We start from the raw sequence: 27,945 nt of genomic DNA, 5'->3' as shown, positions 1-27,945 counted from the left end.
AGGCCTTCAAGAGGCAGCTGGACAAGCATCTGTCAGGGATGCTTTAGGGTGGATTCCTGCATTGAGCAGGGGGTTGGACTCGATGGCCTTGTAGGCCCCTTCCAACTCTGCTATTCTATGATTCTATGATGTTTTTGTGCCGTGGCCACACCCACGAGTGCTGGATCCATGATTTTTGTGGTTCAGTCCACAGAGGCGGATGTGTTCTGTGACTGGAGGGTGGTTTTGTGGGGGATCATGAGGGTCCCTTTTTGATTTCATGGATCCTTCTTTAACCCAGAAGAACCTTTCAGCCTTACAACAGCCCTTTAAGGTGGGCCAGGCAGAGAGACCCGGGCCGCCCCTTCCAGGCTAGGGAAGCCCAACAGAATCCTATCACTTTTTGCCCCAGTTCAGAGGTGGGCAGCTCCCCCGCCCCAATAGTCCTGGGGATTGTAATTGGGGGTGTTGAGCCCTTTTGCTCCCCCCACTCCCAGGAAAAAGCCAGCTGCCGTGCATAGGCGGCCCCAGCCAGCTTCTGAGCCCGGTAGGATTTGAACCCGCATCCCTAAAGCCTGGGGGTCTTGAGGGGGTTTTCACGGCGGCGGCGGCGCCACCCCGGGCCGACTTGCACGGGCTGGTGTTTCTTCCTGCTCTGAGTAGACGTGGCAGGGCTGGCGCTGCTGTGGCCTCAATCCCCGCGGCCGTCTCGGATGCGCTCTCCGGGCGCTCCGCGGCAGAAGAAAGCGCACAAGAGCCAGATAAAACCCTTTAACGTCTACAGCCACGGAGAGGCCACCAAGCACCGGACAAGGAGCCGAAAACCACGACGTGATCGCTGTCTCTTTAGCCACGAAGGCGGCACCAACGCTGACAAAACGAAGCCAGAACGGATCAAGCCCTCAAGGCGCTAGTCCGCCGGGCGCACGGCGCGTGCCGGTGTCCCGCGGGGATTGCTGCGCCCTCGCGCGGCACGTGGAGAGCGAGCGAGCGTTTCTGCGGGCCGGGCGCTCTGCACGTGCCCAGAGACGCCTGCCTCGGCCCTGGAAGCGGCTCCGGCGTCCCGCCCCGGCTCCCCTTCCCTCCTTCCTGCCTGCCTGCGCCAGCGCCGAAAGCGAAAGTAGAAGCGACGGAGTGCCTGAGCGCGCGCGACGAGGCCTCTCCGTAGCTCCGCTCTTCTTCCCGGCATGGCTGCCTCCGCGTTTGCCCCCCTCCGGGGCAAGAAGGGCCCCCGACCGCTCCTCCTCTTCCCCTTCCTCGGTGAGTGGGAGCCGGACGCCTGGGTCCCCGAGAGGGCGAGGGGGCGGGGCTCTTCACTCAGGAGCTTGGACGCTTGAGTTCCCTCTTTGCGAGGGCGGAGGCCAGAATGTCTGGTGGGGGCGTGGAGGGGGGGGTCCCTCCCTTTGTGTTTTTGGTTGCTCTGGCAGAGCGCACGCGCCTTTCGGGTCAGACAGCAATGCCACCGGTGCAGCAGCGTTGGCGGCCTGCCCTGCAGGAAGATGGAAGAATTTGCGGGGGGGGGGGGTTGCCCATCCCATTGATTACATGGGGGCCTCAATAGAGAAAGCTGGAGGGCATGATCCGGCGGGAGGGGTGGCGTGGGGGGAGGGGTGCACCTGCCGAGGGACTTTTGCCTGGGGAATCCCCCCTCCGGTTTCACTTTTGCTTTCCTGCCCGCTCACTTTGGCCGCCGCCTGCCCCACGCCCCGGCTGGGCCCTAATGCTGCGAGGGTGCTGAGGGTGTAGCCCGGGGCGGAGGGCCACCGGGCAGGAGCTGGGTGGGGGGGGGGGGCCAGGGCGCGTCTCACTTTCCGCCCCCTCCTCCTCCTCCTCCGCAGGTCTGGTGAGCATGGCGCTGAGCACTCCCCCTTCGGCACCGGGGCCCGCCGTGGCCAAGCTGGGCTGCTGGTTCGTGGAGGAGGCCGGGGGAGGCGGCTCGGTGATGCCCAGCGCCCTGAGCCAGCGCCGCGCCTTCCTGCTGCTGCCCCGGCCGGGGACGCGCCTGCAAGAAGAGGCCGTTGAGCCCCAGCTGCCCCCGGAGGTGGAGCACGGCCTGGCCTTCCAAATCCTGGGTAGGAGGCAGACCCCCGCTCCAATGGGGCCGCAGGAACCCAACCCCCCGCCACCGGCACACCCTCTGGTGGGGATCCCAGCCTCGCTTCCCTTCCCATTTTACAGCTGAGGAAACTGAGGAGGAGGAGGACGCCTTGCCCCCATCCATCCTTCCCCCACCCCCCGCCTTTGTGGGATGATGCCAAGTTCTACATTTAGGAAATAGAAACCAAAGGCACAGTTACAAGATGGGGGATACTTGGATCAGCAATACTAGAAATGAGAAGGATCTTGGAATTGTTGTAGATCACAAGCTGAATATGAGCCAACAGTGCGATATGGCTGCAAGAAAGGCAAATGCTATTTTGGGCTGCATTAATAGAAGTATAGCTTCCAAATCATGTGAGGTACTGGTTACTCTCTATTTGGCCCTGGTTAGGCCTCATCTAGAGTATTGCGTCCAGTTCTGGGCTCCACAATTCAAAAAGGACGCAGACAAGCTGGAGCGTGTTCAGAGGAGGGCAACCAGGATGATCAGGGGTCTGGAAACAAAGCCCTATGAAGAGAGACTGAAAGAACTGGGCATGTTTAGCCTGGAGAAGAGAAGATTGAGGGGAGACATGAGAGCACTCTTCAAATACTTCAAAGGTTGTCACACAGAGGAGGGCCAGGATCTCTTCTTGATCCTCCCGGAGTGCAGGACACAGAATAACGGGCTCAAGTTAAAGGAAGCCAGATTCCGGCTGGACATCAGGAAAAATTTCCTGACTGTTAGAGCAGCACGGCAATGGAACCAGTGACCTAGGGAGGTTGTGGGCTCTCCCACGCTAGAGGCCTTCAAGAGGCAGCTGGACAACCATCTGTCAGGGATGCTTTAGGGTGGATTCCTGCACTGAACAGGGGGTTGGACTAGATGGCCTTGTAGGCCCCTTCCAACTCTGCTATTCTATGATTCTATGAATTAATCCCTGAATTGTTTTAATCACTGTTTTGCTTCCCTTCCATGTGGCAAGAAATAAGAGGCAGCGTCCCAGAAAGCCGGGTGTCCCGGATCTTCCTGGTCTGGGTTTCCCAGCTTCCAGAAATTATATTTGGATGCCTTTAAAAGGGGGTTGGATAAATTCCTGGAAGAGGAGGAGGCTGTCAATGGCTACTAGCCCTGATGGCTAAGTGCCGCCTCCAGTATCAGAGGCAGTAAAGCCTGTGTGCCCCAGTTGCTGGGGAACATAGAATCATAGAATAGTAGAGTTGGAAGGGGCCCTATAAGACCATCGAGTCCAACCCCCTGCTCAATGCAGGAATCCACCCTAAAGCATCCCTGACAGATAGGTGGGAGGGTGCTGTTGCACCCTGTCCTGCCTTGTTGGTTCCTGGCCGATGGCTGGTGGGCCGCTGTGCGAACAGAGTGTTGGACTAAATGAACCCTTGGTCCGATCCAACATCAGGGCTCTTTCTATGTTCTTATATTCCTGCCATGTGTTTCATGCCTCTGAGAGCCAGAGGGGGCCTGTTGCTTCCAAGCCGTGGAAGGGCAGCGCCAGAAACATGGGAACGTGGCAAAAGGCTGAAATGAGTTTGCAGGATAAGGGGGGGGGGGGGCTGGGCTGGGCTGCAGGGGGCAAGTGAGAGGGTCACAGGGACCAGCAAATTGTTTTCCGTTAGTAGCCTAATGAACAGACACGATACTAATCAAATTGGGCCATTAATAGCTGTAATTAAATGCTTTTTTGCCCCTAGGAAGTCCTGTATAATTCAGTATGAAGGTGTAGCTCTTTGGGCACGTGGAAATTACTATTTTCAACTCCAAATAAGGAAAGGGAAGTGTGTGTGTGTGTGTGTGTGTGTGTGTGTGTGTGTGATTGAGTTGCCATGCCTTGAGTTGTCGTGTCTTGCGATACAAGCAGTTTCCAACTGAGGCCTTCAGTTTATTTGAATATAATTTTTAACACACAATAACAGCGCAATCCCTATGTGCATCAGCCCCATTGAGGTCGGTGGGATTTACTCCCAGGTAAGTGTGTGCAGAATGGCGCTGCTAAAGCCATCCTCCCACATTTAGGCACGTTAGCAGTAACCTTGCACACGTAAACGTGTTAGTTGTCTGAATCCACCCTAGAGGCCTTCAGGAGGCAGCTGGAAAGCCATCTGCCAGGGATGCTTTAAGGTGGATTCCTGCATTGAGCAGGGGGTTGGACTCGATGGCCTTAGAGGCATCTTCCAGCTCTACTATTCTAGGATTCTACGATCTGCCAAAGAGCATCTGTCTGTTCCCAGTTTGTTTTGGCCTTGGAAATTGAACTGTCCAGACAGTTCCTGGTAAACGGGCCGGGCTGCAGCTTCAGGCGTGTGTTGGGCAGATCGGAATGCCCCCCTCAGCCGCCCCCCTCTTCCTTTCCCCGCAGACCCCTCGGGGACACTGTGGGGTGACAGGGAGCCCGGCGCCAGCCCCCTCTGGCTGGGGGAAGGCTCCGCTGACACGGAAGACAACGTCTCCTGCGAGATCAACGCCTACCTCCCGCAGGAGGCCCACGTGCCCTGGGCCGCCGGGCTGGTGAGCGAGAAGGGCTGCCCCCGCGCCCTGGAGCCCGGGAAGTGGTTCATCGCCACCGTCCAGAACCCGGAGGCCGGATACGGAGTCACCAGCATCCTGAGTGGGGAGGGCCCGTTGCCTTGGAAACAGGAGGCGGCGACGCAACGCGTCACCACCACAACAGGTACCCGGGGCAGGCGGGCGCATCTGTCACTCCCCCTTCTGGGGTGGGTTTTTTATTAGTAAAGTTGAGTGGTGGGAGGAAGGAGGATTTGGTGCAAAAGGCTCTTTTCCTGAAGTCGGGGCTGTGCTCCGTTCAGTAGCAGCCGCCATAGCCTGGCTGATCAGCCTTGATCCGGCGCTTGAACCCGTCTTGATGAAGCTGAGAAGCAGGAGGCTTTGGTCAGGGCAGGTGGCTGCAGGGGCCGCATTCCCTGAGGCGGCTCCGCAGGTGATCTGCAGGCAGCTGTGCCTCCATGCCGTTTCTTCAGGCAACGTGGCGCTCAGGCTTGGGGTGCCGGGGGGCAACAGTGATGGGGGTGGAGGCCAGTCTGGGCGGGCCAGACGGGGGTGTGGATCTGGTGCTCCAGCCGCACTGATGCCTGCCTGCCTGCCTCCCTCCCTCCCTCCGCCAGCGGTCCTCTCGGTGTTCACCCGGACGCCACACCTGCAGTCCCGCCTGGGCCGGGACGTGCTCATTGACTGCGGCTTCTCGGGCCCGGCCGCGGCCTTCTCGGTGGAGTGGCGCCACCAGCACAGCGGGGCAGGGCGGGTGGTGCTGGCCTACGACGGAGCCGCCCGGCGCGTCTCGGTGGCGGAGGAGGGCGCCCGGCTGTTCCTAGACCCAGGGAGCAGCAACGTCTCCCTGCACCTGCAGAACGTCCGCGTGGGCCACGAGGGCACCTACATCTGCACCGTCTACATGCCGCACTTGCACGCCCAGCAGGCCATGGAGCTCAGGGTTGTGGGTGAGTGCCCGGGGGGGGGGGGGCGCCTTCCCCCGTCCCCAGCTGGTTTGAACTGAAAAGCCTACCCACCCCCGATGGGCAGGACTCGATGGCCTCGTGGGCCCCTTCCAACTCTGCTGTTCTGTGCTTCTATGATCCTGCTGCCTTTGACCCATTTCCCAGAGCTGCAAGAAGCGGTCCAAAGTGGGTCTGGAGCAGCGTCCAGTGCAGCACTACTGCTGGCGAACATGGCATTGCGCTTGTGCAAGCGCCACGGCAGGTACCACCTGCTGGCGCCACGGATTTCTCCGTTTTGGCTGCAAACGCTGTACTGGTATCGCGCCAGAGCCAGGGGACGGCGGCTGCAGCGCCCCTAAGCCTCAAGCCGTCTGCTGGCAAGACCTTTGATCCAATCCGTGGGGCAACCCAGGTTTTCCTGAAGAATCCACTGAAGGCCACGGAGGCCCCTGCCTCTCCTCCCAGTGGAAGGAAGCCGTCCTGTGGAGAGACAGAGTCAGGGAGCCCTCCTTTTCCCACCCTCCCTTCCTTGTGCTTGTTCGTAATAATAATAACAATAGAATCATAGAATCATGGTAGAGTTGGAAGGGGCCTCTAAGGCCATCCAGTCCAACCCCCTGCTCAGTGCAGGAATCTACCTTAAAGCACCATGTACATTGATGGTGCTATATAGATAAATAGTAATAATAATAATAATAAAGCATCCCTGACAGACAGCTGTCCAGCTGCCTCTTGAAGGCCTCCAGTGTGGGCATTCTTACCCGCCTCTGTTCTTACCTGCCTCTCCCTCTGGATTGAGGCAGGGAACAACATAGAATACTTGTATTCTCTCTCTTGCTCTCTTGGAGTTTTTTGGCTCTCCTCGGAGTGGTGCAGGAGCGCTCGGACATTTCTGGGGGCCCTTTTCCTGCCAACCCCACCTGGCTTCTGTGTCCTATTAAAAAAGCCCTCCCAGCAGCTGCTCCTGGTTTCTTAGCTGCCCCAATGAATTGCCGTGGGGTGGGGGGAGCAGAATTCAGGGGGCAGGCGCTGAGTCTTGGGGCCCAGCCTTCCCCGTGGACTCCCTCTGCCGAGGCTCGGCTGACCCCCCTCTCTCTCCCCCCACCCCGCAGAGCCGCCCACAGTCACCCTGCGCCCGAGCCCGCTCTCGGTGGCCCCCAGCGCCCACGCTGAGCTGGCCTGCGAGGTGGCCGGCTTCTACCCCCAGAGCGTGTCGGTCACCTGGAAGCGGCGCAGCCTCGGCGCCCCCGTGGACGTCCTCGCCGACACCTGGGAGTCAGGGCACCGGCAGTCACCCGACGGCACCTTCAGCTTCACCAGCTTCACCCGCCTGGCAGCCGTCCGGCCTGAAGACCACGGCGCCTCCTACGGCTGCCACGTGGCCCATGCCGGGCTGGGAGACGCCGGGCTGAGGAGGGCCGTGAAGCTCCACGTGGCAGGTAGGCCCTGCAGTGTGGCTACGGGACACGGCGCCCTCGTGCCTTGGTGCGGCCTGGCCCTCCCAAGGTTTGCAAAGCTCTGGGTTCTCAGCCCGGAAGTGGCTGCCTGCTTCCCACGTGGGAGCAGTGTGCGTGGGGTGTGTGCAGGTGACTGGCTCTGGAGGCCCATCTGCCCCTGCTCCCCCCGCCCCGCCTCCTTTCCCGGCAGTTTTGTCCACTTTGATAAAAGTTTTTAAACGAAGCCAGACTGATGACTCGCAGCCTGCTCCGGTGGGACAACCCTTGAGTGGGGGCTGTGGGGGGCCGCTGCTGACCGGATTGCAGGGGAGCCGAGCTCTTGCCAAGGGGGCTTCGTGAAGTTGTGCAGTCCCCCGCACCGCCGTGAGGGTGGAATGAACCAGGACGGACTTTGGGGTGGGGGTGGCTCCGTTCTTCTTCTGCTGCCCCCCCCATGACCTCTCCTCCTTCCCTCAGGCTCCTCCGGCCCCTCCCTGGAGGACGCAGTCGGCCTCTTCCTGATCGCCTTCGCGCTCTTTGGGTTCCTGCAGGCGATTTTCAGGCGGGGTGAGTCACGCTCCCCCCCCCCCCGTTCCTCCATTTGCACATGCTCCCCCACCCTGCTCCCCTTTCGCCGCTCACCTTTCCCCCTTTTTTCCTTTTTGTTTGCAGTCTTTGGAGAGACAACCAAAACTGAGGTAGGCCTCCCAAGGGGGGGGGGGGGGTCTCCAGAGCTCTTAAAGCCGGCTTTGTCCGTTGGCTTTGGGGGTGGGGGGGGTGAAGGGCCAAGGAGCAATACAGACAAGCCGATCAAATTGCAAGGTGGCAACTCAAGAGAAAGCCCAGAACGGGTGGGCGGGTGCCGGGGTGGGGGCAGTCCTTCTCGGAAGTCGATCTTCTGGGCCTTCCAGGCTGAGCTGAGAACGGAAGGCCTGGCCACGCTCCGAGCGGCGTGCGGAGCCCCAGGGTGGGTGGTTCAGAAGTGGGGCACCCCCTCCCTCCCTCCCTCCGCTCCTGCTCCCTGGAATGGACGTCCCCAGCGGGCTGGAACACGAGTCCCAGTTTGTGCCCCCGAAGTGACGCACCCCCCACCCACAGCCCTTGGGGAGGGTCCGTTGACCACGAACAACCCAGAGTGCCCAGCCCGACAACAAACCATGGCTTCTCTTCACTTTATTCGTGGTTAGCAACCGATAGTTCAAACATGGCGTAGGCTTCACACGTAACAAGAAGCCAAACTCCACCTATACTCTGGGTCTTCAGTACACGCAAAGCAGGCCGTTGGGATTGAGGCTTTGACCTGCCAGGTGGCCGCCATTCCTTCCTGGCCCCACACGCACACACACGCACATCATTGGGGTCTCCCCAGGTTGGGTAGCGCTCTCACATTTTTCTTTTCTCCCCACAGAAGCTGGAGTGAGTTGGGCAGCTGAAGCTGGTATTTGTATTTGGGGTTCTGGGTTTCGATCCTCCGGATGAAGGTAGAAAGCTGACAACCGATCGCGGGACACAGAACTCCTGGGTCCGATCTCTGTCCCCACCCCCCGCCCCGCTATGCTTTCGGTACTTTTTGGTGGCCAAGGCCTCCGGCCTTTTCGATTTTGTGTTGTGTGTGATTGCATTGCTTTAATTTTAGTGGAGGGGGCGGAGCAGAGCTGTACATAGGACCCCCCTCCCTTCTGAAAGGACTTGCTGTGTCCCCCCCACACCCCCGCCCCTGTTCCCACTTCTGCTCCCACTTCTGTGGCCCTGCGACTGCTTTGAGAAGCCGCCCGGCGTTGGCACATGGTGCTACTGGCCGGCCGTGGGGCGGAGCGCCTTGTCACGACCTGGTTTTGATCCCCTATCCCATTGGAGGACTCTGTTGTGGCTGGGTGGGGGCAGAAAGCCCCCGTTTTGCATAAGCCCCTGGACAGCGAAGGCCACGGAAGAGGAAAGGGCTCCAAGGTGGCCGGGGCTCCGTCACGGGGTGGGGGAGTGCTTGGCAGGTCCCCCCACGCGGCTGCCCTGCTCTGTCCTTTGCCCCCGGGGCACCAAGGGGGTCAGGAGGCATTTTAGGGATGGCATTCAAAGCTTTCCCGAAAGGGTTCCCCCCCATCCACTCACCCCAGTTGTATGTAGCAAACAGGACTCCGAACCAAGGTCCCTAGAAGCCAAAATCCAAGCGAAGGACACATCTCGGAAATGTGGCGGGTTCGTGGCCTCGGCCTCTACCTCCCCTCCCTATAGGTGGAGGGGGGGGCAGGGGGGAGCTTTTGATCTAGAAAGCCACCAGCAGCGGGGAAAGGGTTAAGCCTGTCCTGCTCCCCTCCCTCCCCCTCCTGTTGCTGTTGCAGCTTCAATAAAATCCCCCCCCCACCTGCTGCCTTACAAAAAATGGCAGGTGCCATGGGGGGGCAGGGGCGACTTAAAGCGGCACATCAAATTCACCTTGGGCTGCCCCACATGCGCCTGCAAAGGGGGGGAGCTTTGGGACACAGATGCAAACGCCCCCCCTGCTTGGAAAACGGGGATCTCCGAGGTCAGGGCCTTGAGACCTCAGCTGCTCCCCGGAAGTCTACTGTAAGGGCGAAGTCCGCGTGGCCGCCCCGAGTGGCACAGGCCAGACCCAGGCGGATGCCCTCGTGAGATCCAGGCTCTTGAGCATCTTCGGCTGGCAGGGCTTTCTCTGCAACGCCACTGCGCATCGTGGCCCACAGGGTGGTTTTGGGGACGGGGTGGTACCCCACGTCCTGCAGCACCGTTTGAAACCATGCCTGCCCCCCTCCCTGCCCCTCCTGCCCTGACCCATGGTGGCCCCTCTGCCCATGCCCCCACCCTCGTCTAGCCTGGCTGATGTAGATTGTAAGCCCCATGCGGGCAGAGCCAACCCGGTCGCTACCCGGCCATGTGGGCGCCTTTGCCACACGACCTTCTGCAATAAATACATTCTGAACACAAACAGGCATTGATTCAATGAATTAGGAGTGGCGTGAGGGAGGTTGCCTTTGTGAACGTATTGAACCCAGAATCAGGTAGTTTCCTCAGTGGGGGGGGGTACTTAGTCCTCCCCCACCCTGTCATATGTGGGCTCCGTTCAACCGAGAGTTGCCAACTGATCAGCAGCTCGTGTGCCATTAACAGGGAGCTTGGCCGTACAGGCTGACTGTAGATTTTCACAGGCTGGAGACAAATGCGGACGGCACCATCTTACGTTTGCAGATGTGAACCCACCGGTTTAAAAGCACAGGAGCAGGGGTCCTTAAGAAAAGTTGGCAGCCCGAGGCCTCCTGAAGGATGTGGGAGGGGGCCTGGAGGACGTCTCACTCCATGCTCCCTTTCGGATAACCCCCTTATTGCCCATCTGAGGGCTGCAGCATTTAGTCGATTAATTGTACTATTCGGTATCTTTGGGACTGATTCAAAGCCATCCTTTGCTGACAAAGAAACCCACAGGCAGCAAAGGCCGTCTTAGGGGGCTGCGACCTTCGGCACGCTTGCCTGAGGCGGTATTCAGGGTGTGGGTAGGGGTCTGGCTCCTGACTAGGGAGGGCCTAGGAACGCATTCCCGCTGCCCCACCCCTCTCTTGCGCCCAGTGCAGGGGATACCTCGGAAGGCTCCTGTGCCAGAAACGTTGGCATGGCGGGCGGATACTCAGCCGGAGTAATCCATGGGCTCTGCCACAGAGCCCAGTGGGTGGAGAAGGAGCTTCTGCCACCCTGAAGCCGGGCCAGGCGTGAGGCCCACCCTTGCCAAGGCACCTCTGGCCTCAAAGGTCATCGCCGGAGGGAGCGGAGCCGCTTGACCAGCCCTGTTGAAAGACTGCAGTGCCATCCTGTGCTGAAAACTAGGGTTTTCTTCTGTGAACGGGCATCCTTTTAAAAAAGCATTTTCCTCTTCCCTCCTGGCTTCTTTTTCCTTAGATGCTAGGTCTGGGGGCAAGGGCCATCGTCTGTGACTGACTGATGGTGTGGAAGCCAGGAGCCTTTTTGGCTGTGGAACGGGCTAAGCATACTTGAAATATAATAAGTGGAACGGTTGCCACCTGACATGGCACCTTTCCAATCAATGTGGGGGCCAAATATGTCGTGGTGCCCCATGGAGCATCGCTGGGCTTTAGTTCCAAGTCAATGGCACTGATCGGTAATGGGGCTCATGGGGTGGGCAAACATGGCAGGTAGCCACGGAGGTCCACCTGAAAGAAAAGGCCACCAGCAACAGTAGTGTGCCAGCTTTGGAGTTTAACAGAACTCCTCTTCAGGGGATGTTAGGGGCGGGGAGAAAAGGTATCTGCTGGAACTGATAGGAAAAAGAACCCTTTCATTGGTCATCCATCTTTAGAGAGACGCCAATAGGAGTACTTGTTGAGAGAAGCTCCGCCCCCTGCATGTGAGGTCCTGAAGCCGGGGGGGGGGGGCAGGTTGAGTAAGGGCAGCTGAGAAGCCAGGGCGAGAAGGGTCTATATCACGGGGGGGGGTGAAGCTGGTGGCCGCCATATTAAGTGAGGGCAGCAGTGGGAAAAGGGCGGAGGCGCCTCTTCCTGGAACAGCCTCTCCCACATTGGAGATCTCCTGATGGGCTGGATTGCAAGGCCCATTAACATGGCTGCCTGGGAATGATGGAAGCTGGAGTCCAGCACGTCTGGAGGCTGCAGAACTGGGGTGGCTGTTGTGGTTCATTTATTTTATTTTATTTATTTATTGCCATTTTCCTCGTGATTCCACCTTCCTTCCAAGGAGCTCACAACAACCCTGTGAAGTAGGCCAATCGTGGTCACCCGGGGAGCTTTTAACAGAAAGGAGCGACGCTTTAGTCACAAACTCCTCTGCAAGGAGCCATTTTAAATGTGCAAAGGACCAAACCACGAATTGCTCCTCTTTTTCCCACCTCCCGCGTTCAACGTTGCCATCACTCAAAATGCCCGACGCCTCCTTCCTCCCGCTTCAAAAATGGGGGAGGAAATGGCGGCTGCCCTTGACCAACATGGCCGCCCCCGCCTCTCCCGTCATCCGGGCTCCGCCCCTCGCGCCGGGGCCTCCCTGGCGGCTTCACTTCCGGCTGGCCTCAAACGAGCGCCGATTGGCGGAGAGGGGCGGGTGCCCTGCGCTCTGATTGGGCACGGGGGAAGAGCGAGAGAGACCCGGAAGTGTGTGTGTTTGAGTGGGGCTCCACGTGGGTAGGAAGAAGGGGGAGAGAGAGCGAGAGCGAGAGAGCGAGTAGGGAGTGGGAAGAAGGAAACCCAAAGCCATGGAGGGGACCCGGGGGCAGGACGAGGCGGCGGCACCAGCACCAGCAGCAGCAAAGGCGAAAAAGGTGAGAAAAGAGCGCTCGGGGGGGGGAGGTGTCTTCCAGCCCCCCTTGTGTGAGGGGTGGGGGGAGGGAAAACAATGGGGTCAGTGCAACCCTTCCTCTTGCCGGGCGCCCTCCGGAAGGGTTGGCCTGCAGCCCCCACCAGCTGCTGGGACTTGTAGTCCGACACACAGGGCGCCAGGGAGAGGAAAGCCTGGATCACTGCAGCCTCTGAGCGTGTGCAGACTTCCGTTCAGTCGCCCCTGGACTACAGCTCCCAGCATCCTCAGCCCAGTAGGAGACGTGACCACCTCCCCTCGCCCCCCCCCCCCCGCCCGAGACCCTGAGATTGCCTGCGAGGTCAGTTGCTTTTGAAATTGAATGCGAGGCGTCCCCAAAAGCCCAGTTGCCCCCGCACACAATCCCCTTGCCCCGCCCCCCGTTCCTCTGGGCCGACCTGCCCGTCAGGCGAGGCCATCCTCGCCCCCCCGAACCCCAGGCTGACCCCTCTGCTTGTGGGGAATCCAGGGGTTGCACCAGTGTAAGTTGTGCTTGGAGTAGACCTGTTGAAATGAATGGATGGAAGTTAGAAAAGCATTGGATACTACCAATCATTGGGGGTGTGGAGGGAGGGAGGGAGGGAGAAGGGTATACAGGCTTCCTGCCTCGGACGCTGGAGGCAGCACACAGCCATCAGGGCTAGTAGCCATGGATAGCCTTCTCCTCTTCCGAGAATTCTCCCGTTGGTGGCCGCCACCACATCTTGTGGCGGTGAGTTCCAGAGTTCGACTATGTGCTGTGTGAAGAAGTCCTTCCTTTTATCTGCCCTGAATCTCCCACCCATCAGCTTCAAGGGATAATGACCCCATTGGGTTCTAGTATTATGGGAGAAAGGTGTCTCCCTATCCACGTTCTCTGCACCATGGGAGTTGGACTCAAACTCCCAGCATGGCTTCCTGGTGGATGCTGGGAGTTGTAGTTCTGGACATCTTCAGGGTGCCGGGTTGGGCAAAGTTCCGCTCTTAACCACCACTCCTTTGCCCCCCCCAGAAGAAGATGCCCCAGCGATACTGGGAGGGGGAGTTGAGCAAAGAGGCCCCCCAGCAGTCTGGCCCTTCAGGGATCCAGGAGCCCCGGAAGGATGGGGGTCCCAGGAAGAGGAAGCCAAGGCCAGGCGGCAGAAGTTGCATCTCCGGGGTAAGTAGAGCAGCGAGGTTGGGGAGGGGCAGAACGAGGCCCTGCCGTGGGAAGGCAGAGGAGGGGTCTGAGGTGTCCCACACCCACCCACTACTCTTCCCTCTTCTTCTCACAGAGAATGGACCCGTTTCCCGGGGCGGCCCCCGTCCTCCGTCAGCGGCTGGCGAAGTTCCAGCGAGGAGCCACGGGTCAGCTGGTGAGTGCCTTTGCCCCTCGCCCTGGGCCGCCTCCACTGCCCGCCATCCTCATGCATCTCCTCCCCACCCACCCCGTCTTCTGTCCCTCAGGGCTCGGCGTCAAGCAAGCGCCTCAAGCACCAGCTGGCGCTGCAGGAGGAGCAGGAGGAGACGGCGGCCAAGCAGGCGGCCCGGACGGAGCTGCTGCTCCTGGAGGAACCTGGGTAACGGCCCCCTCCCCCCCCCCCCCCGCTTGCCCAGAATAGGGCCCTGGCTCCATTTCGCCCCTTTGCACAGCCAGCCAGCCCTGGGCCACGGACCCTCACGGCATTCCTTGTATTCTGCATGAGTCCACCGTTCTTAGGAAGATGTTTCCATGTCACTGAGCAGCCACCAGCAGGAAGGCCGAGTAGCCCCCCCCCCCCGGTGAACAGTAACCCCCAGCCCCCCTGGGAAGGGCAGCTGAGGGCCTGGGAGCTTCAGGTGCGTGGGGCGTCCAGGTGTGGGAGGACCTATGGCCAAACCGTTAGCGGAAGCAGGAAACGTTTACATGTTTTTATTGGCCGCCATTTTCTTTCAAGAAGGCAGGTAAAACGATCAGTATGCCTGAAACCGTCCCAAACCACAAATCCTGAAAATGTCATAACAGTCGGACGTACCGTTTTCAAATCCAGTGAGGACATGCAAACAAACACGTCTGTTTAGTAGTACAGTAGATTTATTTTTTATCATAGAATCTTAGAATAGCAGAGTTAGAAGGGGCCTACAGGGCCATCGAGTCCAACCCCCTGCTCAATGCAGGAATCCACCCTAAAGCATCCCTGAGTGATGGCTGTCCAGCTGCCTCCTGAAGGCCTCAAGTGTGGGAGAGCCCACAACCTCCCTAGGCCACGGGTTCCATTGTTGATCTGCTCTTAAAGTATTTAGTTCAAGTTTAATAGGTCACTTCACTTTAAAAAATGCCATCAGTCGATCCCGTGTAAAGTTCATAAGATCATAGACAAGTAGAGTCAGAAGGGGCCTACAAGGCCATCCAGTCCAACCCCCGCTCAATGCAGGAATCCACCTTAAAGCATCCCTGGCAGATGGTTGTCCAGCTGCTTCTTGAAGGCCTCTAGTGTTGTTCCACTTACAAGGGAAACGGCCCGACGTATTTTCATCCACTTTTTCTCAGACCACTAGCGTGGGTGGGGGGACACAGGCTTTACGCTCGTGTAGAAGAGCAGTGACGTTAGCCATCGAGACAAGGGATGAGCCTGACCTGGCACCTAAATGCATGCCGGGAAGATTCCAGGTTGGGTCTCTTTGAGGAAGGGACTCCCCCATTGCGGGGCTAACACAGAGAAGGCTCTTTCGCTGGCTGCCGCCTGTCAAACCGTTCTGGGCAGTGGCACCCGGAGCAGAGCCCCCAAAGAGGAGTCAGGGCAGAATGCCAGGTGCTCCTTCGGGGAGACGGGTCCGAAGCCCCTTGCGGCTTCACTTTAGCGGCTGCGAAGCCCTTGAAGGAGGCCAACAAAGGGGCATGTTGTGCGTGTGTGCGTGTGCACTTGCAAGCCCAGCTCCCTCTGTTTTTGTAATTCCTGGTCTGGGGTGAAGCTCCGTGGACCACAGCAGCCCCCTGCCACCCCTGGAAAATTGTTGTGGAAAAAGGGAAAAAGCACCACGAAAAGGCTATAGGAAAAAGAGGCGACCAGCTCTGGTGCTATGAATTCTCAAAAAGGTTTCTTTATTTTTCTGATTCGAAATATAAAAAAAGTTCTAAAAACTTTAAACCAAACTTGTACAACGCTCAACGTTTCGGATCTTGTGGATCCTTCATCAGGAGCTATAAGGTATTCAAGAAGAATATATAAAGTCATATTACATCATAAACAAGTTCATCCACCTTAACATTAAATAAAAGGAAACTAATACAATATATGGACCTTCACACTAAGTTTTTACTGGATTAAACTTCTCATGATATAATCAGCTCAACCATTTGTATTAGAAGAAACACTCATAGCTTACTGAGTTTGTATTTTTTATCATTACAACAAGTTAACATAAATAACTACACTTGATTGGTTTACAGATTTTAGAACATTTTTTATATTTCGTATGAGAAAAATAAAGAAACTTTTTTGAGAATTCGTAGCTAGTCGCCTCTTTTCCCTACACCCCTGGAAAATACCAGCCACCAAGCGGGCAAACCATCCGTCCGCGGCAGAGAGACCCCCTGTCGTCGTCTGGCCCTGAGCGGCCCCTCCTTCCTCCAGCCTGATGGAACAAGGGCGTCTCGGCAACCATCCAGCCCTACTTATCCAGCAACTTTTTCTAGGGCGGAGTGGCAGACGCCTCAAACAATGCTGCCTTGTCCGCCGTAGGGATATCGGGCCTGGGCATCGGAGGAGCCGGCAGCCAACATGACCTCCTCCTCCTCGGGAGGGCTGTTTCGGGCCCTGCTCGGCCTCGGGAGATTTTGTCTTCAGTCTTTCCGTTGTTGGGTTTTTTTTCAGCTGCGAAATCACAAAAAGCACCCTTTGAGACAGGCCAGCGCTGACATTGCGGTCGGTCATCTCATGCGTGCGCAGTTTTTATTGCAGTAGATCCCTTAACTCTGCTGCTGCTCTGGTCTCTCAGTCATAGGGGCTAGGATCTTGTCCTTTAATTTTTTTTTTTTTAAAGTGAAATGAGTTGCTGAAATTGACACAAGGGAGGATATCCCTTCCTGAGCTCACAAATGGCCTGTCTGGTCCGTGCTGGGTGAGTGGGTGTCCAACCTGTTCTCAGTTACGGATCAGGTACGCAGGTAGCGGGTGCTGTTCGATTTGGCTTGAATACTACATACAGCAGCAGCATCTGTGACACGCAGCTTAGGGTGCTGTGCACCAAAGGCCGTCCCTCCTCAACGGAAGTCTCCCGGCCATAATTATCCGCATTCTGGTAACATGGTAGCTTTGGCTACTGCAGTGCATTGTCTGCGTGGAGCTGCGCTTGAAGGCTGCATGGGGATTTCTGTTGGTTCAAAACCCTGTAGTGAGATGGCCAAGGGTCGTGCGCAGATGGTCTTGCCCTGGCCCCTGCAGAGGCACGACTCAAGGCCATGGGGGGGAGCCCACACGGTAGCCAGGGGGGTGGGGGGGCACCTACTCATTCCCTGAGGCCTCTGGGGCGGGGGGGCAGGGGCAGGAAAGCATCCGTTTCTGCATTTCCTTCCTCACTGCGTATAGGGAGTTGGTGGCACAGACCTGCGTGAGCCCACCTTGTCCTGCCTTCTCGCCACAGAGTGGCCACCCAGCTGCTCCAAAGGGAAGCCCACAAGCAGGATGCCAGTGCTGCATCACCCTCCCGCCCATGTTCCCCAGCCACCGGTGTACCTAGGCGGACTGCCTCTGATACTAGAGGGAGTCTGGGTACTGTAGGAGGCCTCTTCCCCCTCCAGGAATTCATCCCAACCCCCTTTTAAGGCTGCCCAAACGGGTGGCCATCCCCCCTGCTCAGTGCAGGAATCCACCCTAAAGCGTGTTCAGGGGAGGGCAGCCAGGATCATCAGGGGTCTGGAAGCAAAGCCCTATGAAGAGAGACTGAAAGAACTGGGCCTGTTTAGCCTGGAGAAGAGAAGATGGAGGGGAGACATGAGAGCACTCTTCAAATACTTAAAAGGTTGTCACACAGAGGAGGGCCAGGATCTCTTCTCGATCCTCCCAGAGTGCAGGACACGGAAGAACGGGCTCAAGGAAGCCAGATTCCAGCTGGACATCAGGAAAAACTTCCTGACTGTTAGAGCAGTGCGACAATGGAATCAGCTACCTAGGGAGGTTGTGGGCTCTCCCACACTAGAGGCCTTCAAGAGGCAGCTGGACCACCATCTGTCAGGGATGCTTTAGGGTGGATTCCTGCATTGAGCAGGGGGTTGGACTCGATGGCCTTGTAGGACCCTTCCAACTCTGCTATTCTATCCTTGACAGATGGCTGTCCAACTGCCTCTTGAAGGCCTCCAGTGTGGGAGAGCGCCCCACAACCTCCCTCGGTCACTGGTTCCATAAATAATCATAGAATTCTCTGCGCTCTATGCAGAGCTCCTTCCGTTTCCCTGTCCCGGGTCTCCCACCCATCTGCTTCAGGGGATCATGACTCTCTTCGGGTTCTTGCATGATGGGAGAGGGAGAAACGGGCCTCCCGCTCCACTTCCTCCACACTGTGCATGATCCTGCCCACCTCGGTCATGGCTCTGCTGGCTCTCTCTTTTTCTGGCGCGACCCATCTTCTGCGCCTCGTGTAAGCGCAGGGGGCCTCATTCTGGCGTGTCCTGACCCCCCACCCACCCTCAGCCCTGGGCCTGCCCTTGCAAGGGTCCGGGGAGCACAGCCTTGTCACTCTTTCCAGGAATCACCTTCACTGCTGCCGGGGGACGGGCGCTTGGAGAGGATGGCCCTTTGCGCCTGCTGTGATTGCTTTAGACTATCGCAATGTTTGTTTGTAGTTTATTACTTTCTGTTTTCAGATATTTATTTATTTAAGGCCTTTATAGGCCACTGTTTACCCCAGGAAGTTTCGCGGCGTAATTTAAAACGAACCAAGAAGAGTAAAGGTCGGTAATGGAATCCTGGAACCGTAAACTAAAAACCAAACAATGCTTTTAAATATCAATTAGAACAGTTTTGTGAACATTTTCTGGGTTTCAAAAACAAGCCTATACAAATTGATTTATTGCATTTCTATACCGCCCAACAGCCGAAGCTCTCTGGGCGGTTCACAAAACTTAAAACCGTAAAAGCAATATAAAGTACAATATAAAAGCGCAACCAGGATAAAACCGAGCTGCAATGCAGAGAGTAATACAGATTTAAAATGCAGATTTAAAACAATGTTTAAAAACGATGATAACCGGTTGAAATACTGGGAGAATAAGGAGGTCTTCGCCTGGCGTGGAAAAGAGTGTCATGCAGGTTCCAGGCGAACCTCTCTAGGGAGCTCATTCCACAGCCGTGGTGCCACAGCAGAGAAGGCCCTGCTCCTCCTGGTAAGTTGTGTGGTTGGCTTTTTTAAGTATGCTGGGATATAAATGCCCTAAAGGGCACGGAGATCCGCCACCCTGTGAGCGTGGCCGTGGCCTCCGTCATTTGGCCCTGGCCCCTCGCCTTGGGGTGCAGTCCTGCTCATCTGCTTCTCCCCCCCCTTTTCCCCTGCCTTCCCAGGTTCCTGGAAGGGGACGAAGGGGAAGACACCTGCACCATTGCCCAGGCGGACATTGCTGAGGCCGTGGACCTGGCTGCCAGCGCCAAGGTGGGCTGGGATTTGGGGCTGGGGGCTTCTTCTTAGAGGGGTGGGCTGGCCCCCTCCACACCTGACCTTGTCTTGTCTCCCTCCCGGCAGCACTTTGAATTGAGACTGAACCAGTTTGGCCCCTACCGGGTCAGCTACACGCGCAACGGCAGGTGAGTGCCGGCTGGCCCTTTGCGGGTGTCACCTGGGGCACCAGAGCGAGCTCTGCCTGGCCTTTCCCCACCCCCCGGCTGCGGGGGGGAGGAGAGACACTGCCCCTCTTCTGCCCGGACGCCGCCATTGCGCCTTCTGCTCCTCTGCAGGCACCTTCTCCTGGGCGGGCGCCGTGGCCACGTGGCAGCTCTCGACTGGCACTCGAAGGCCTTGATGTGCGAGATCAACGTCATGGAGTCCATCACCGACCTGGCGTGAGTTTGCCCCCGCCCGCTGTCCCCGTGTTGGGCGTAGTGGGGAGGGAGGGTGCTTTCTGCAACAGAAAAGGGCCATAGCGCAGCGGCGGAGTCTCTGCTTCAGAGTCAGACGGCGCCGGGTTCGAATCCCCGCAGCATCGCCGGCTAAAAAGGATTGGGTGGGAGCAGGTGGTAAAGACACCCGCGTTGGTGCTCTGAGCCCCTGTCAAGGGCCGCTTCTAACACTCTCCACGTTGAAGTGTTGGTTACGTAGTCATGTCAAACATTCCTTGGCCAGTCGCCATCCCGATAAGACGTGCAATAAACACTTGATACGGTCGTAAAAGCAGCAGCGAACCCTCAGAAGCCCAGCGAGCAGCAGCACAAAAGGAAATCCGCGGCAGACGAGGGGAGCAGCCGCCCGGTCTGAGGACACCTGATCCGGGGAGGACTGGGGGAAACCCGGGATTTTTCAGGGCTGCAGCGGTGGTGGTCACCCCCTGTGAGCTGCGTTGGGTCCGTTTTCACCGCCCGACTTGCTTCGTTAAAGCATAATTGAAGGGAGACATGAGAGCACTCTTCAAATACTTAAAAGGTTGTCACACAGAGGAGGGCCAGGATCTCTTCTGGATCCTCCCAGAGTGCAGGACACGGAATAACGGGCTCAAGTTAAAGGAAGCCAGATTCCGGCTGGACATCAGGAAAAACTTCCTGATTGTTAGAGCAGTACGGCAATGGAATCAGTTGCCTGGTGAGGTTGTGGGCTCTCCCACACTAGAGGCCTTCAAGGGGCAGCTGGACAACCGTCTGTCAGGGATGCTTTAGGGTGGATTCCTGCATTGAGCAGGGGGTTGGACTCCATGGCCTCAAGAGGACCCTTCCAACTCTGCTATTCTATGATAATTAAAGATAACAAAACAAAAAGAAGAAAAAGGGTTAACTTTTTGAAAAACCACCTGTAAATTTCATACTTTGGGTCTTCTTCGTACTGAGATGGTGGCTGGGAGGACTCGTTTCTTCCCCCCTTCGTGCCCCTCCCCAAATCTCCTCCTTTGCCTTTCCAAAGCCACTGAGGGAAAAGGGGGGTTTCCGTGCACTCTTAAGGGCTGCTTTCAGAGCAGTTTGCAAGCGGGGGGGGGGGGGGGGAGAGAATCCTCCCAACGACCCTGTAAGGTAGCCCTGTCTTTTAGGCTTGGGTTGGACCCAGGCGGAAGCGGAGGAGACACACTGAAATCAACAAGACTGAAGTTAGCCAGGTCCAACTTCGACTCCCATTGATTTCAGTGGGTCTACTCTGAGCTCGACTAGACTTGGATCCGTTCCGTGGTGGTGATTCCTCCTCCCAAACTCCCAGTGGGGCTTAAACCCTTCTCTTCAAGTGCAACGTCTCCTCTGTGCCTGAGATGAAATGTGATTTTTATGTTAGAACAGCCATCACCCCATCCCAGGCCTCCTCTATATGTGTCAGACTACAACTCCCATAATCCCCAGCCAGCTCAGGTTCGGGGATTATGGGAGTTGTAGTAGGGGAGGCTGTATTAGGGAATCATTATTACATAAGTAAAGCGTCTGCACTGTCCAAGGCCAAGAAAAACTTCCGGCCTCCTTGCTCCTCTGCGGCTGGTCTCTCCTCCTCCCTCCTCCTCCTCACGCTCCTCTCTCCCGGCAGGTGGCTGCACACGGAGACGATGTTCGCGGTGTCTCAGCGCAAGTGGCTCTACGTCTACGACAACCAAGGGGTGGAGCTGAACTGCCTCAAGCGCTTCAACGGCGTCCAGCGCATGGAGTTCCTGCCCTACCACTTCCTGCTGGCCACCGCGGTGAGGACCCCCTGGGGGGCCCCTACCCCACCCTGGTCAGCCTTCCCCTTGCCGCCAGCCAGATTCCCCTCCTAGGAAGTGGGGCCACGTAAAGGGCTGCAAGGGGACATTTCATGGGTCTCATAGAACCATAGCGTAGCAGAGTTGGGAGGGGCCTACAAGGCCATCGAGTCCAACCCCCTGCCCATGGCAGGAATCCACCCTAAAGCATCCCTGACAGGTGGTTGTCCAGCTGCCTCTTGAAGGCCTCTAGTGTGGGAGAGCCCACAACCTTGTCGTACTGCTCTAACAGTCAGGAAGTTTTTCCTGACGTCCAGCCGGAATCTGGCTTCCTTTAACGTGAGCCCCTTATTCCGTGTCCTGCACTCTGGGAGGATCGAGAAGAGATCCTGGCCCTCCTCTGTGTGACAACCTTTTAAGTATTTGAAGAGTGCTGTCACTGAGGATGATGCAGGAAATTGAGAGCCCTCTTGACGGGAGGGATCCCGCCTCCTCCCGAGTCAAAACACCCTTTTTCTTGGAATTTGAGCCCCTCGGAGTGTGATGGACTTGAACTGGGACCTCTGCCTGGGCCTCTTGCGTGTGTGCGTTTTCCCGGGGTGGGCGCAGGCCTGGTTGGCCGCTGTGAGCAGCCCCCGCCCTGTTCCTGGGGCCTTCTGTCCCGCCGGTAACACCCCGGCACGGCTCTTCCCCCCCCCCCCCCCGTGACCCCCTCAGAGCGAGACGGGCTTCCTGCAGTACCTGGACATCTCCGTGGGCAAGGAGGTGGCCACCATCTGCACCAAGGGGGGGCGGCTGGCCGTGATGGCCCAGAACCCTTGCAACGCCATCGTCCACCTGGGACACAGCAACGGTGAGTCCGGCTGCCGCAGCCCCGCCTTGGGGGCTCGTGGCTTCCCCGTGCTCCCTGCGTCCTTCACCCCCCAGGACCCGTGAGCCCTGCCCCCTCCCCTGTCTGATCTCTCCCCTCCCCTACGCTAGGCACAGTGACGCTGTGGAGCCCCAACGTCAAGGAGCCGCTGGTCCGGATGTTGTGCCACCGTGGGGCGGTCCGGGCCGTGGCGGTCGATGGCTCTGGCACGTGAGTGGAATGGCCTGTGGGCGAGGGGAGGGGGGGCACCGGGAAAAGGTGGGAGCAGCGGCTGAGCCCGGAGGGGCGTGTGTGTCTCCCCTCTCTTCGCGCAGCTACATGGCGACCTCCGGCTTGGACAGGAAGCTCCACCTCTATGACCTTCGGGCGTATCGGCGCCTCCACTCCCTGCTGCTGCCCACGGGGGCTGGGCAGCTGGACTTCAGCCAGCGGGGGCTGCTGGGGGCCGCCTGTCAAGAGGTGGTCCAGGTAACTGCGGAGGGGAGGGGGGGCAGGTGGGTGGAGGTGCAACAGGTGCCGCTGGGGTTGCTCCAGGCCTGTCCGTTTCCCTGGTGGCCTTTGTCCCCCCCTCTCTCCCCGGGGGGCCCCCAGATGCTCCGCCCAGCCGCCCCCCTTTCCCTCCCTTGGATTTTGACCTCTTAAAAAGCCGGCTGCTGCGCCACCGTTTTATATATTCCCAATTCTTTTTTTTGTTTAATGAATGAAAAGGTTCCACCCCGAAGGTGGAGCGAAGCCTAGGGCCGGAGCCAGGGCTGCTCCAGCTGCCCCCACGGCACTCTGCTCCTGTCCCCCGCTGGGGCCGGAGCCATTATTGGGAAAAGTAGTGCAGGGGGTGGGCGGGGGGGGGGAGCAGGATGAGGCCGGTGTCCTGCGCCCAGCAGCCCTGCCGGCCACTGGAACAGTCTTCCAAGGGGAAATGGGAAACGCCCATCTGCCACGGGCAGCCGCCTCAGCGTGAGCAGCCAGCAGGGAGCAACGTGGTTGGTTGGTTGCCTGCCTGTGGTTTTACGTGGGGTGTGTGTGTGTATTTCTCAGAGCATCACCGCCTGAAATGGTGGCCGTGCCTTATGGTGGCCCCGATGCGCCCTGGTCTCTGGGCCCCCAGCCCGGCCTGCGCCCTGCACCCTGTTTCCTGGGTTCTTTCCTTGGCCTTTGTGACCAGGCCATTTGGGGGCAAGTTGGTCCTTCCACGGCAGCCGCTGGGTGGTGCCGCCGCCTGTGACACTTCCTCAGATTTCCAGCTGAGCCCACGGGCCCAAAAATGTTTAGATGCTCTCCTCTCCTCCCCTAAGTCCTTCCCTTCCATTAAGGGCCATTGACTTAAATTAAACCAAGGCAAATGGCTTCAGACAACACGGCCGGATCATCCCGGAGCGGGAGGTGGGGTGCGAGTTCAAGTCCTGACACAGCCTGTTTTAATTCACCAGGCTCCTCGTGGCCACACATAGAATCGTAGAATAGCAGAGTTGGGAGGGGCCTACAAGGCCATCGAGTCCAACCCCCTGCTCAATGCAGGAATCCACCCTAAAGCATCCCTGACAGATGGTTGTCCAGCTGCCTCTTGAAGGCCTCTAGTGTGGGAGAGCCCACCACCTCCCCAGGTCACTGGTTTCACTGTCATACTGCTCTAACAGTCAGGAAGTTTTTCCTGATGTCCAGCCAGAATCTGGCTTCCTGTCACTTGAGTAAAAAAATGAGCCAAGGGCAAGGACGGAACCAAGGAATCTTCTACAATAATATTATTAGTAAAAAGTTGATTTAACTGCCAGGCACCTGGCCCTTTGATTAACTTTTTACAAACAGTATTATTGCAGAAGATTCCTTGGTTCCGTCCTTGCCCTTGGCTCATTTTTTACTCCCCTACGGGGTTTTCCTTCTTTTCGCACTTCCTGTCACTTGAGCCTTTGTCGCTCTATGTGTCCTCTGTGTCCTGCACTCTGGGAGGACACGCAAAGCTCTTTAAATGGATGCGGCAGTTGTGCCTCACTCAGGACCCATTGAACGGCAACGGCAGCCCTCCCTAGCCTGGTGCCAACCATATATGTTGGACTGCAGTTCCCAGCATCCTTGGAATGCTGGGAGCTGTAGATGCAACCTGTCCGTAGGGCACCAGGCTGCCTTCTGTCACCCTGGGTCATGAATACGAACGGAGCCGCAGAGGCCTTGCGAGAAGGTCAGGTTTTGCTGCCAGGGGGTTGGGGTGGGGAGACGCAGTGCCCTCCCTGGAAGCCCCCTTCTTCCCACTCCTGTTCCAGAGAGCCCCCACCCCACCCCAGGGCTCCTGGCAGGAAGAAGCGGTGGCCTCAACGTCCTTCCCCGGATCCAGGCGTCTAGAGGCCCTGCGGAGCCCGGCCTGCCCGTGACGTCTCTCCCTTCCTCCACCCCCCCCACCAGGTGTACAAGGACATCTTGGTCCGCCCGCCCTCCAAGCCGTACCTGTGCCACGGCCTGCCCCGCCCCTCCCACGGCCTGCGCTTCTGCCCCTTTGAGGACGTGCTGGGCGTGGGTCACGAGGAGGGATTCGCCAGCCTGCTTGTGCCGGGTAAGGGGGACCGGGGGAGGCAGGGGCTGGGGGGCCCATCTTTGGGGAGGGCGCTGGGGGCCCATCTCACCCCCGCCTGCCTCGCGTTGCAGGAGCCGGGGAGCCCAACTTCGACGCCCTGGAGAGCAACCCATTCCGGAGCCGGAAGCAGCGTCAGGAGTGGGAAGTCAAGGCCTTGCTGGAGAAGGTAACGCTCCAGAGATCCCGAGCTGGAGAGAATCGGGTCCCGCGGGCGGTCTTGAAGGGGAGCCCCAACACACCACGGGATCCCCGAAAGGGCCGCCAAGTGTACGAGGAAACCCAGCCACACTGCGCTGAAATCCAATTAACGTTCATTTTTGTTTATTGCGTTTGATTGAGTGCATTTCTATCCTGCCTTTCCGTAACCGGTTAAGGCCGTTTGCAAGAATCCCCGAAGGCAGGGGAACGATCGGGAAACACGGTAGAGTGTTTCTAAGACAAGCCTTCCGGACGTCCCTCTGAGACCACGAGTGCAGCCCCGGGTGAGCGCCGCTCTGGACGTGGGGGGGACGCGGAGCGAAGGTGCTTTTCCCGGCTGGCACCTGCCCCCATGCGCCGATCTGAAGGTGCCTTTGCCCTGAACGGCCCCCGATAAAGGGCCGTCCCTAAATGAGAGCAGCCGGAAGGGCTGCGTTCGCTTGCCCCCTGCGCCTTTTCCTCTTCACGGTCTTCGGGCAGCGCATCGATTGTGTGCTGAAGACCAGGGAGCTTTGGGCCCCCTTAAGCCAATTGCTCCCTTATGGATTAATTTCCATTGCGGTCTATTGATCAGTCTGCTGGACATTTTTTTAAAAAAAAGTATCATTTTTTATTGAGTATGAAGGTCGCAGGGTGGGACCATCACCCCCACGGCACCGTCCTGCTGGATCAGCCCCCAAAGGCCACTCTTCCCCCACTGGGGCACGTAGTGCTCAGGACTAGTAGCCATCGAGGGCCCGATCCCCCATCTAAGCTGGGGTCCGCCGCTGCTGCTGCGGGGGAGGGCCTGCCGCCTTCCGGCTCTGCCGCCCACCGCACCCTCCTCCTTCCTCCCCCCACAGATCCCGTCGGAACTGATCTCGCTGGACCCCGGCCAGCTGGGTGCGGTCGACAAGGTCTCCCTGGAGCAGCGGCACAAGGAGCGCGTGGAGAGGCTGGTGAGGAGCACTGGGGGGAGCGGGGGGTCTTTGGAGGGGGAGGGGCAGCCGAGGGGGGGCTGGGCAAAGGGGCGTGGCAGAGGCCTCAAGCTGCGGTCTGTGTGCCCCACTCCTTGCAGGGCTACGACCCCCAGGCCAAAGGCCCATTCTCCCCCCGGCGGCGGCTGAAGGGGCGTGACTCTGCCGGCAGCCGGCTGAAGAGGAAGAAGAAGGTGGCAGCGGAGGAGCAGCGGGTGAGTCTCCCCCCCTCGGCGGCTTGCGGGCGGCTGGGTGTTTCCCCGTCCTCTCCTCGGCCCACCGCGTGGGTGGAGGGGGGAGCAGAGGCTCATGGGAGTTCTCGCCGCCCTTTGCTCCCTGAGTGAATCAGTGGCATCCCCCGGTTTTGTCCTCCCCGGGGCGGAGGAGGGATTTGAACCTGGGTCTCCCAGGCTGCCTCTGAAAAAAGAACAAGAGGGGGCGGCCCTTGTGTGTCCCCCAGGCAGAAGAGAACCTCGTCTCAGGGGCCTGTTGGGCCCCCGGGGGTTTCAGAAAGGCCTCCCCATCCTCCTCCTCCTCCTCCTCCTCCTCTCTGGTGGCAAAAGGGTCGGAGCGTTTTCAGGCAGACGCAGCGCGTTGGGAGGATTCTTTGCCAGACTTTGGAAACAGGCGAAGCGGAGGGCGGGACGTCCCGACCGGCTGGCCGGCCTCCGCTCCTTGCAGGCCCTGTGCGCGTTCTCTCCAACTCCGCCCCCAACTTGGGAAGGGGGCTCTGCGTGTGGGCATAAATGAGTCACTGGGGGGGGGCAGAGGCGGGTGGAGCGGCCTCCTCGGTCCCCTGGCGACCCACCTCTCAGCAATTGGGGGCAGGCCCCATCCATGGCTTGCTGCTTGCCCCTTTCTGCCGGAGCCCCGCCCTGACCCCCCCACCCCGTCTCCCCAGGCTGCTCCTCCACGGAAGCCCTTCCAGTCTGGCTGTCCCCCCCCCCTAGGGCCAGGGGTCCGATCTTGCTAACGGCCTCCCTCCCCTCTCCTCAGGCCACCATCCGGAAGAGTGTGGCTGAGAAGATGGAGGCCCAGGAACGGAAGCAGCAGCAGCAGAAGGCGTCCTGGGCGGCTGCCCCTGCCGGCCCCCGCTCTGCGCTGGACCGCTTCCAGAAGTAGGCGGCGCAGAGGAGGCAAGACTGCCCCCCCCCCCTCGGTGGGGGCGGCCAGGAGCTCAGAGCCAGACGGAAGCCCTTCCCTCGTCCTCCCCCCCCGTCCCCCCCGTCCCCTGTGTTGAATCCCTCTATTAAAGGTCTGTTCTTTCCCCCCTGGCTTGCCTGGGTTTGGACGAGACTAATTTGATCTCATTTTTTGATCGGGTAACCTCCCTTGTGGACTGTGGGAACGCTGTGGACGTCATATATCTTGACTTCAGCAAAGCTTTTGACAAAGTACCCCATGACATTCTGATTAACAAACTAGCTAAAAGTGGGCTAGATGGAACAACTATTAGGTGGATCCACAGTGGGCTACAGAATCGGACTCAAAGAGGACTTCTCAATGGAACCTTCTCAAACTGGGGAGAGGCAACGAGTGGGGTGCCGCAGGGCTCAGTCCTGGGCCCAGTGCTCTTCAACATTTTCATTTATTTATTTATTACATTTCTATACCGCCCAATAGCCGGAGCTCTCTGGGCGGTTCACAAAAATTAAAATCATTCAAAGTATAAAACAACAGTATAAAACCATAATATAAAATGCAATATAAAAGCTCAACCAGATAAAAATTATTTTTATTAATGATTTGGACAAGAAGGTGCAGGGAACGCTTATCAGATTTGCAGATGACACAAAATTGGGTGGGATAGCTAATACCCTGGAAGACAGAAACAACCTTCAAAGTGATCTTGATAGGCTGGAGTGCTGGGCTGAAAACAACAGAATGAAATTTAATAGGGATAAATGCCAAGTTCTACATTTAGGGAATAGAAACCAAATGCAGAGTTACAAGATGGGGGACACTTGGCTCAGCAATACTACAAACGAGAAAGATCTTGGAATTGTTGTAGATCGCAAGCTGAATAGGAGCCAATAGTGCGATATGGCTGCAATTATTATTATTATTATTTATTTATATAGCACCATTTGGGCTGCATTAATAGAAGTATAGCTTCCAAATCACGTGAGGTACTGGTTCCTCTCTATTCGGCCCTGGTTAGGCCTCATCTAGAGTATTGCGTCCAGTTCTGGGTTCCACAATTCAAGAAGGACGCAGACAAGCTGGAGCGTGTTCAGAATAGGGCAACCAGGATGATCAGAGGTCTAGAAACAAAG

General features: G+C 58.0%; 2 protein-coding genes across 3 annotated transcripts; both read left to right on the top strand.

Moving 5' to 3' along the window:
• The first annotated feature begins 1,091 nt into the window (after positions 1-1,091).
• Positions 1,092-9,903, top strand: TAPBP (TAP binding protein). Its single transcript, XM_063122480.1, has 8 exons — positions 1,092-1,239; positions 1,818-2,051; positions 4,434-4,745; positions 5,197-5,529; positions 6,639-6,965; positions 7,440-7,529; positions 7,635-7,660; positions 8,371-9,903. Exons 1-8 carry the CDS (start codon positions 1,167-1,169, stop codon positions 8,380-8,382), a joined length of 1,407 nt encoding a protein of 468 aa, XP_062978550.1. The 5' UTR covers positions 1,092-1,166; the 3' UTR covers positions 8,383-9,903.
• A 2,209-nt stretch (positions 9,904-12,112) lies between these two features.
• WDR46 (WD repeat domain 46) lies at positions 12,113-26,868 on the top strand. 2 transcript variants are annotated; one of them, XM_063122854.1, is made up of 16 exons: positions 12,113-12,255; positions 13,285-13,428; positions 13,544-13,624; positions 13,716-13,828; positions 18,785-18,872; positions 18,963-19,024; positions 19,175-19,279; positions 20,931-21,081; positions 21,799-21,934; positions 22,063-22,162; positions 22,267-22,420; positions 24,347-24,494; positions 24,587-24,681; positions 25,556-25,651; positions 25,771-25,884; positions 26,666-26,868. In XM_063122854.1, exons 1-16 carry the CDS (start codon positions 12,190-12,192, stop codon positions 26,789-26,791), a joined length of 1,779 nt encoding a protein of 592 aa, XP_062978924.1. In that variant the 5' UTR covers positions 12,113-12,189; the 3' UTR covers positions 26,792-26,868. The 2 variants fall into 2 exon arrangements, with proteins under 2 accessions (XP_062978924.1, XP_062978923.1); XM_063122853.1 differs by having other exon boundaries at positions 13,282-13,428.
• Positions 26,869-27,945: the final 1,077 nt, after the last annotated feature.

The sequence above is a fragment of the Elgaria multicarinata genome, chromosome 3 (genome assembly GCF_023053635.1).
Source record: "Elgaria multicarinata webbii isolate HBS135686 ecotype San Diego chromosome 3, rElgMul1.1.pri, whole genome shotgun sequence".
NCBI lineage: Eukaryota > Metazoa > Chordata > Lepidosauria > Squamata > Anguidae > Elgaria > Elgaria multicarinata.
Note: the sequence above shows the minus strand (reverse complement) of the source record. Positions and strands in the feature narration are given on the sequence as shown.

Coding starts and splice junctions, on each gene's coding strand:
- TAPBP (XM_063122480.1), top strand. CDS start 1,167: ATGGCTGCCTCCGCGTTTGCCCCCCTCCGGGGCAAGAAGGGCCCCCGA. Junction 1,240..1,817: donor CCTCCTCTTCCCCTTCCTCG/GTGAGTGGGAGC, acceptor CCTCCTCCGCAG/GTCTGGTGAGCATGGCGCTG. Junction 5,530..6,638: donor CATGGAGCTCAGGGTTGTGG/GTGAGTGCCCGG, acceptor CCCACCCCGCAG/AGCCGCCCACAGTCACCCTG.
- WDR46 (XM_063122853.1), top strand. CDS start 12,190: ATGGAGGGGACCCGGGGGCAGGACGAGGCGGCGGCACCAGCACCAGCA. Junction 21,082..21,798: donor ACTTCCTGCTGGCCACCGCG/GTGAGGACCCCC, acceptor TGACCCCCTCAG/AGCGAGACGGGCTTCCTGCA. Junction 22,163..22,266: donor GCGGTCGATGGCTCTGGCAC/GTGAGTGGAATG, acceptor CTCTTCGCGCAG/CTACATGGCGACCTCCGGCT.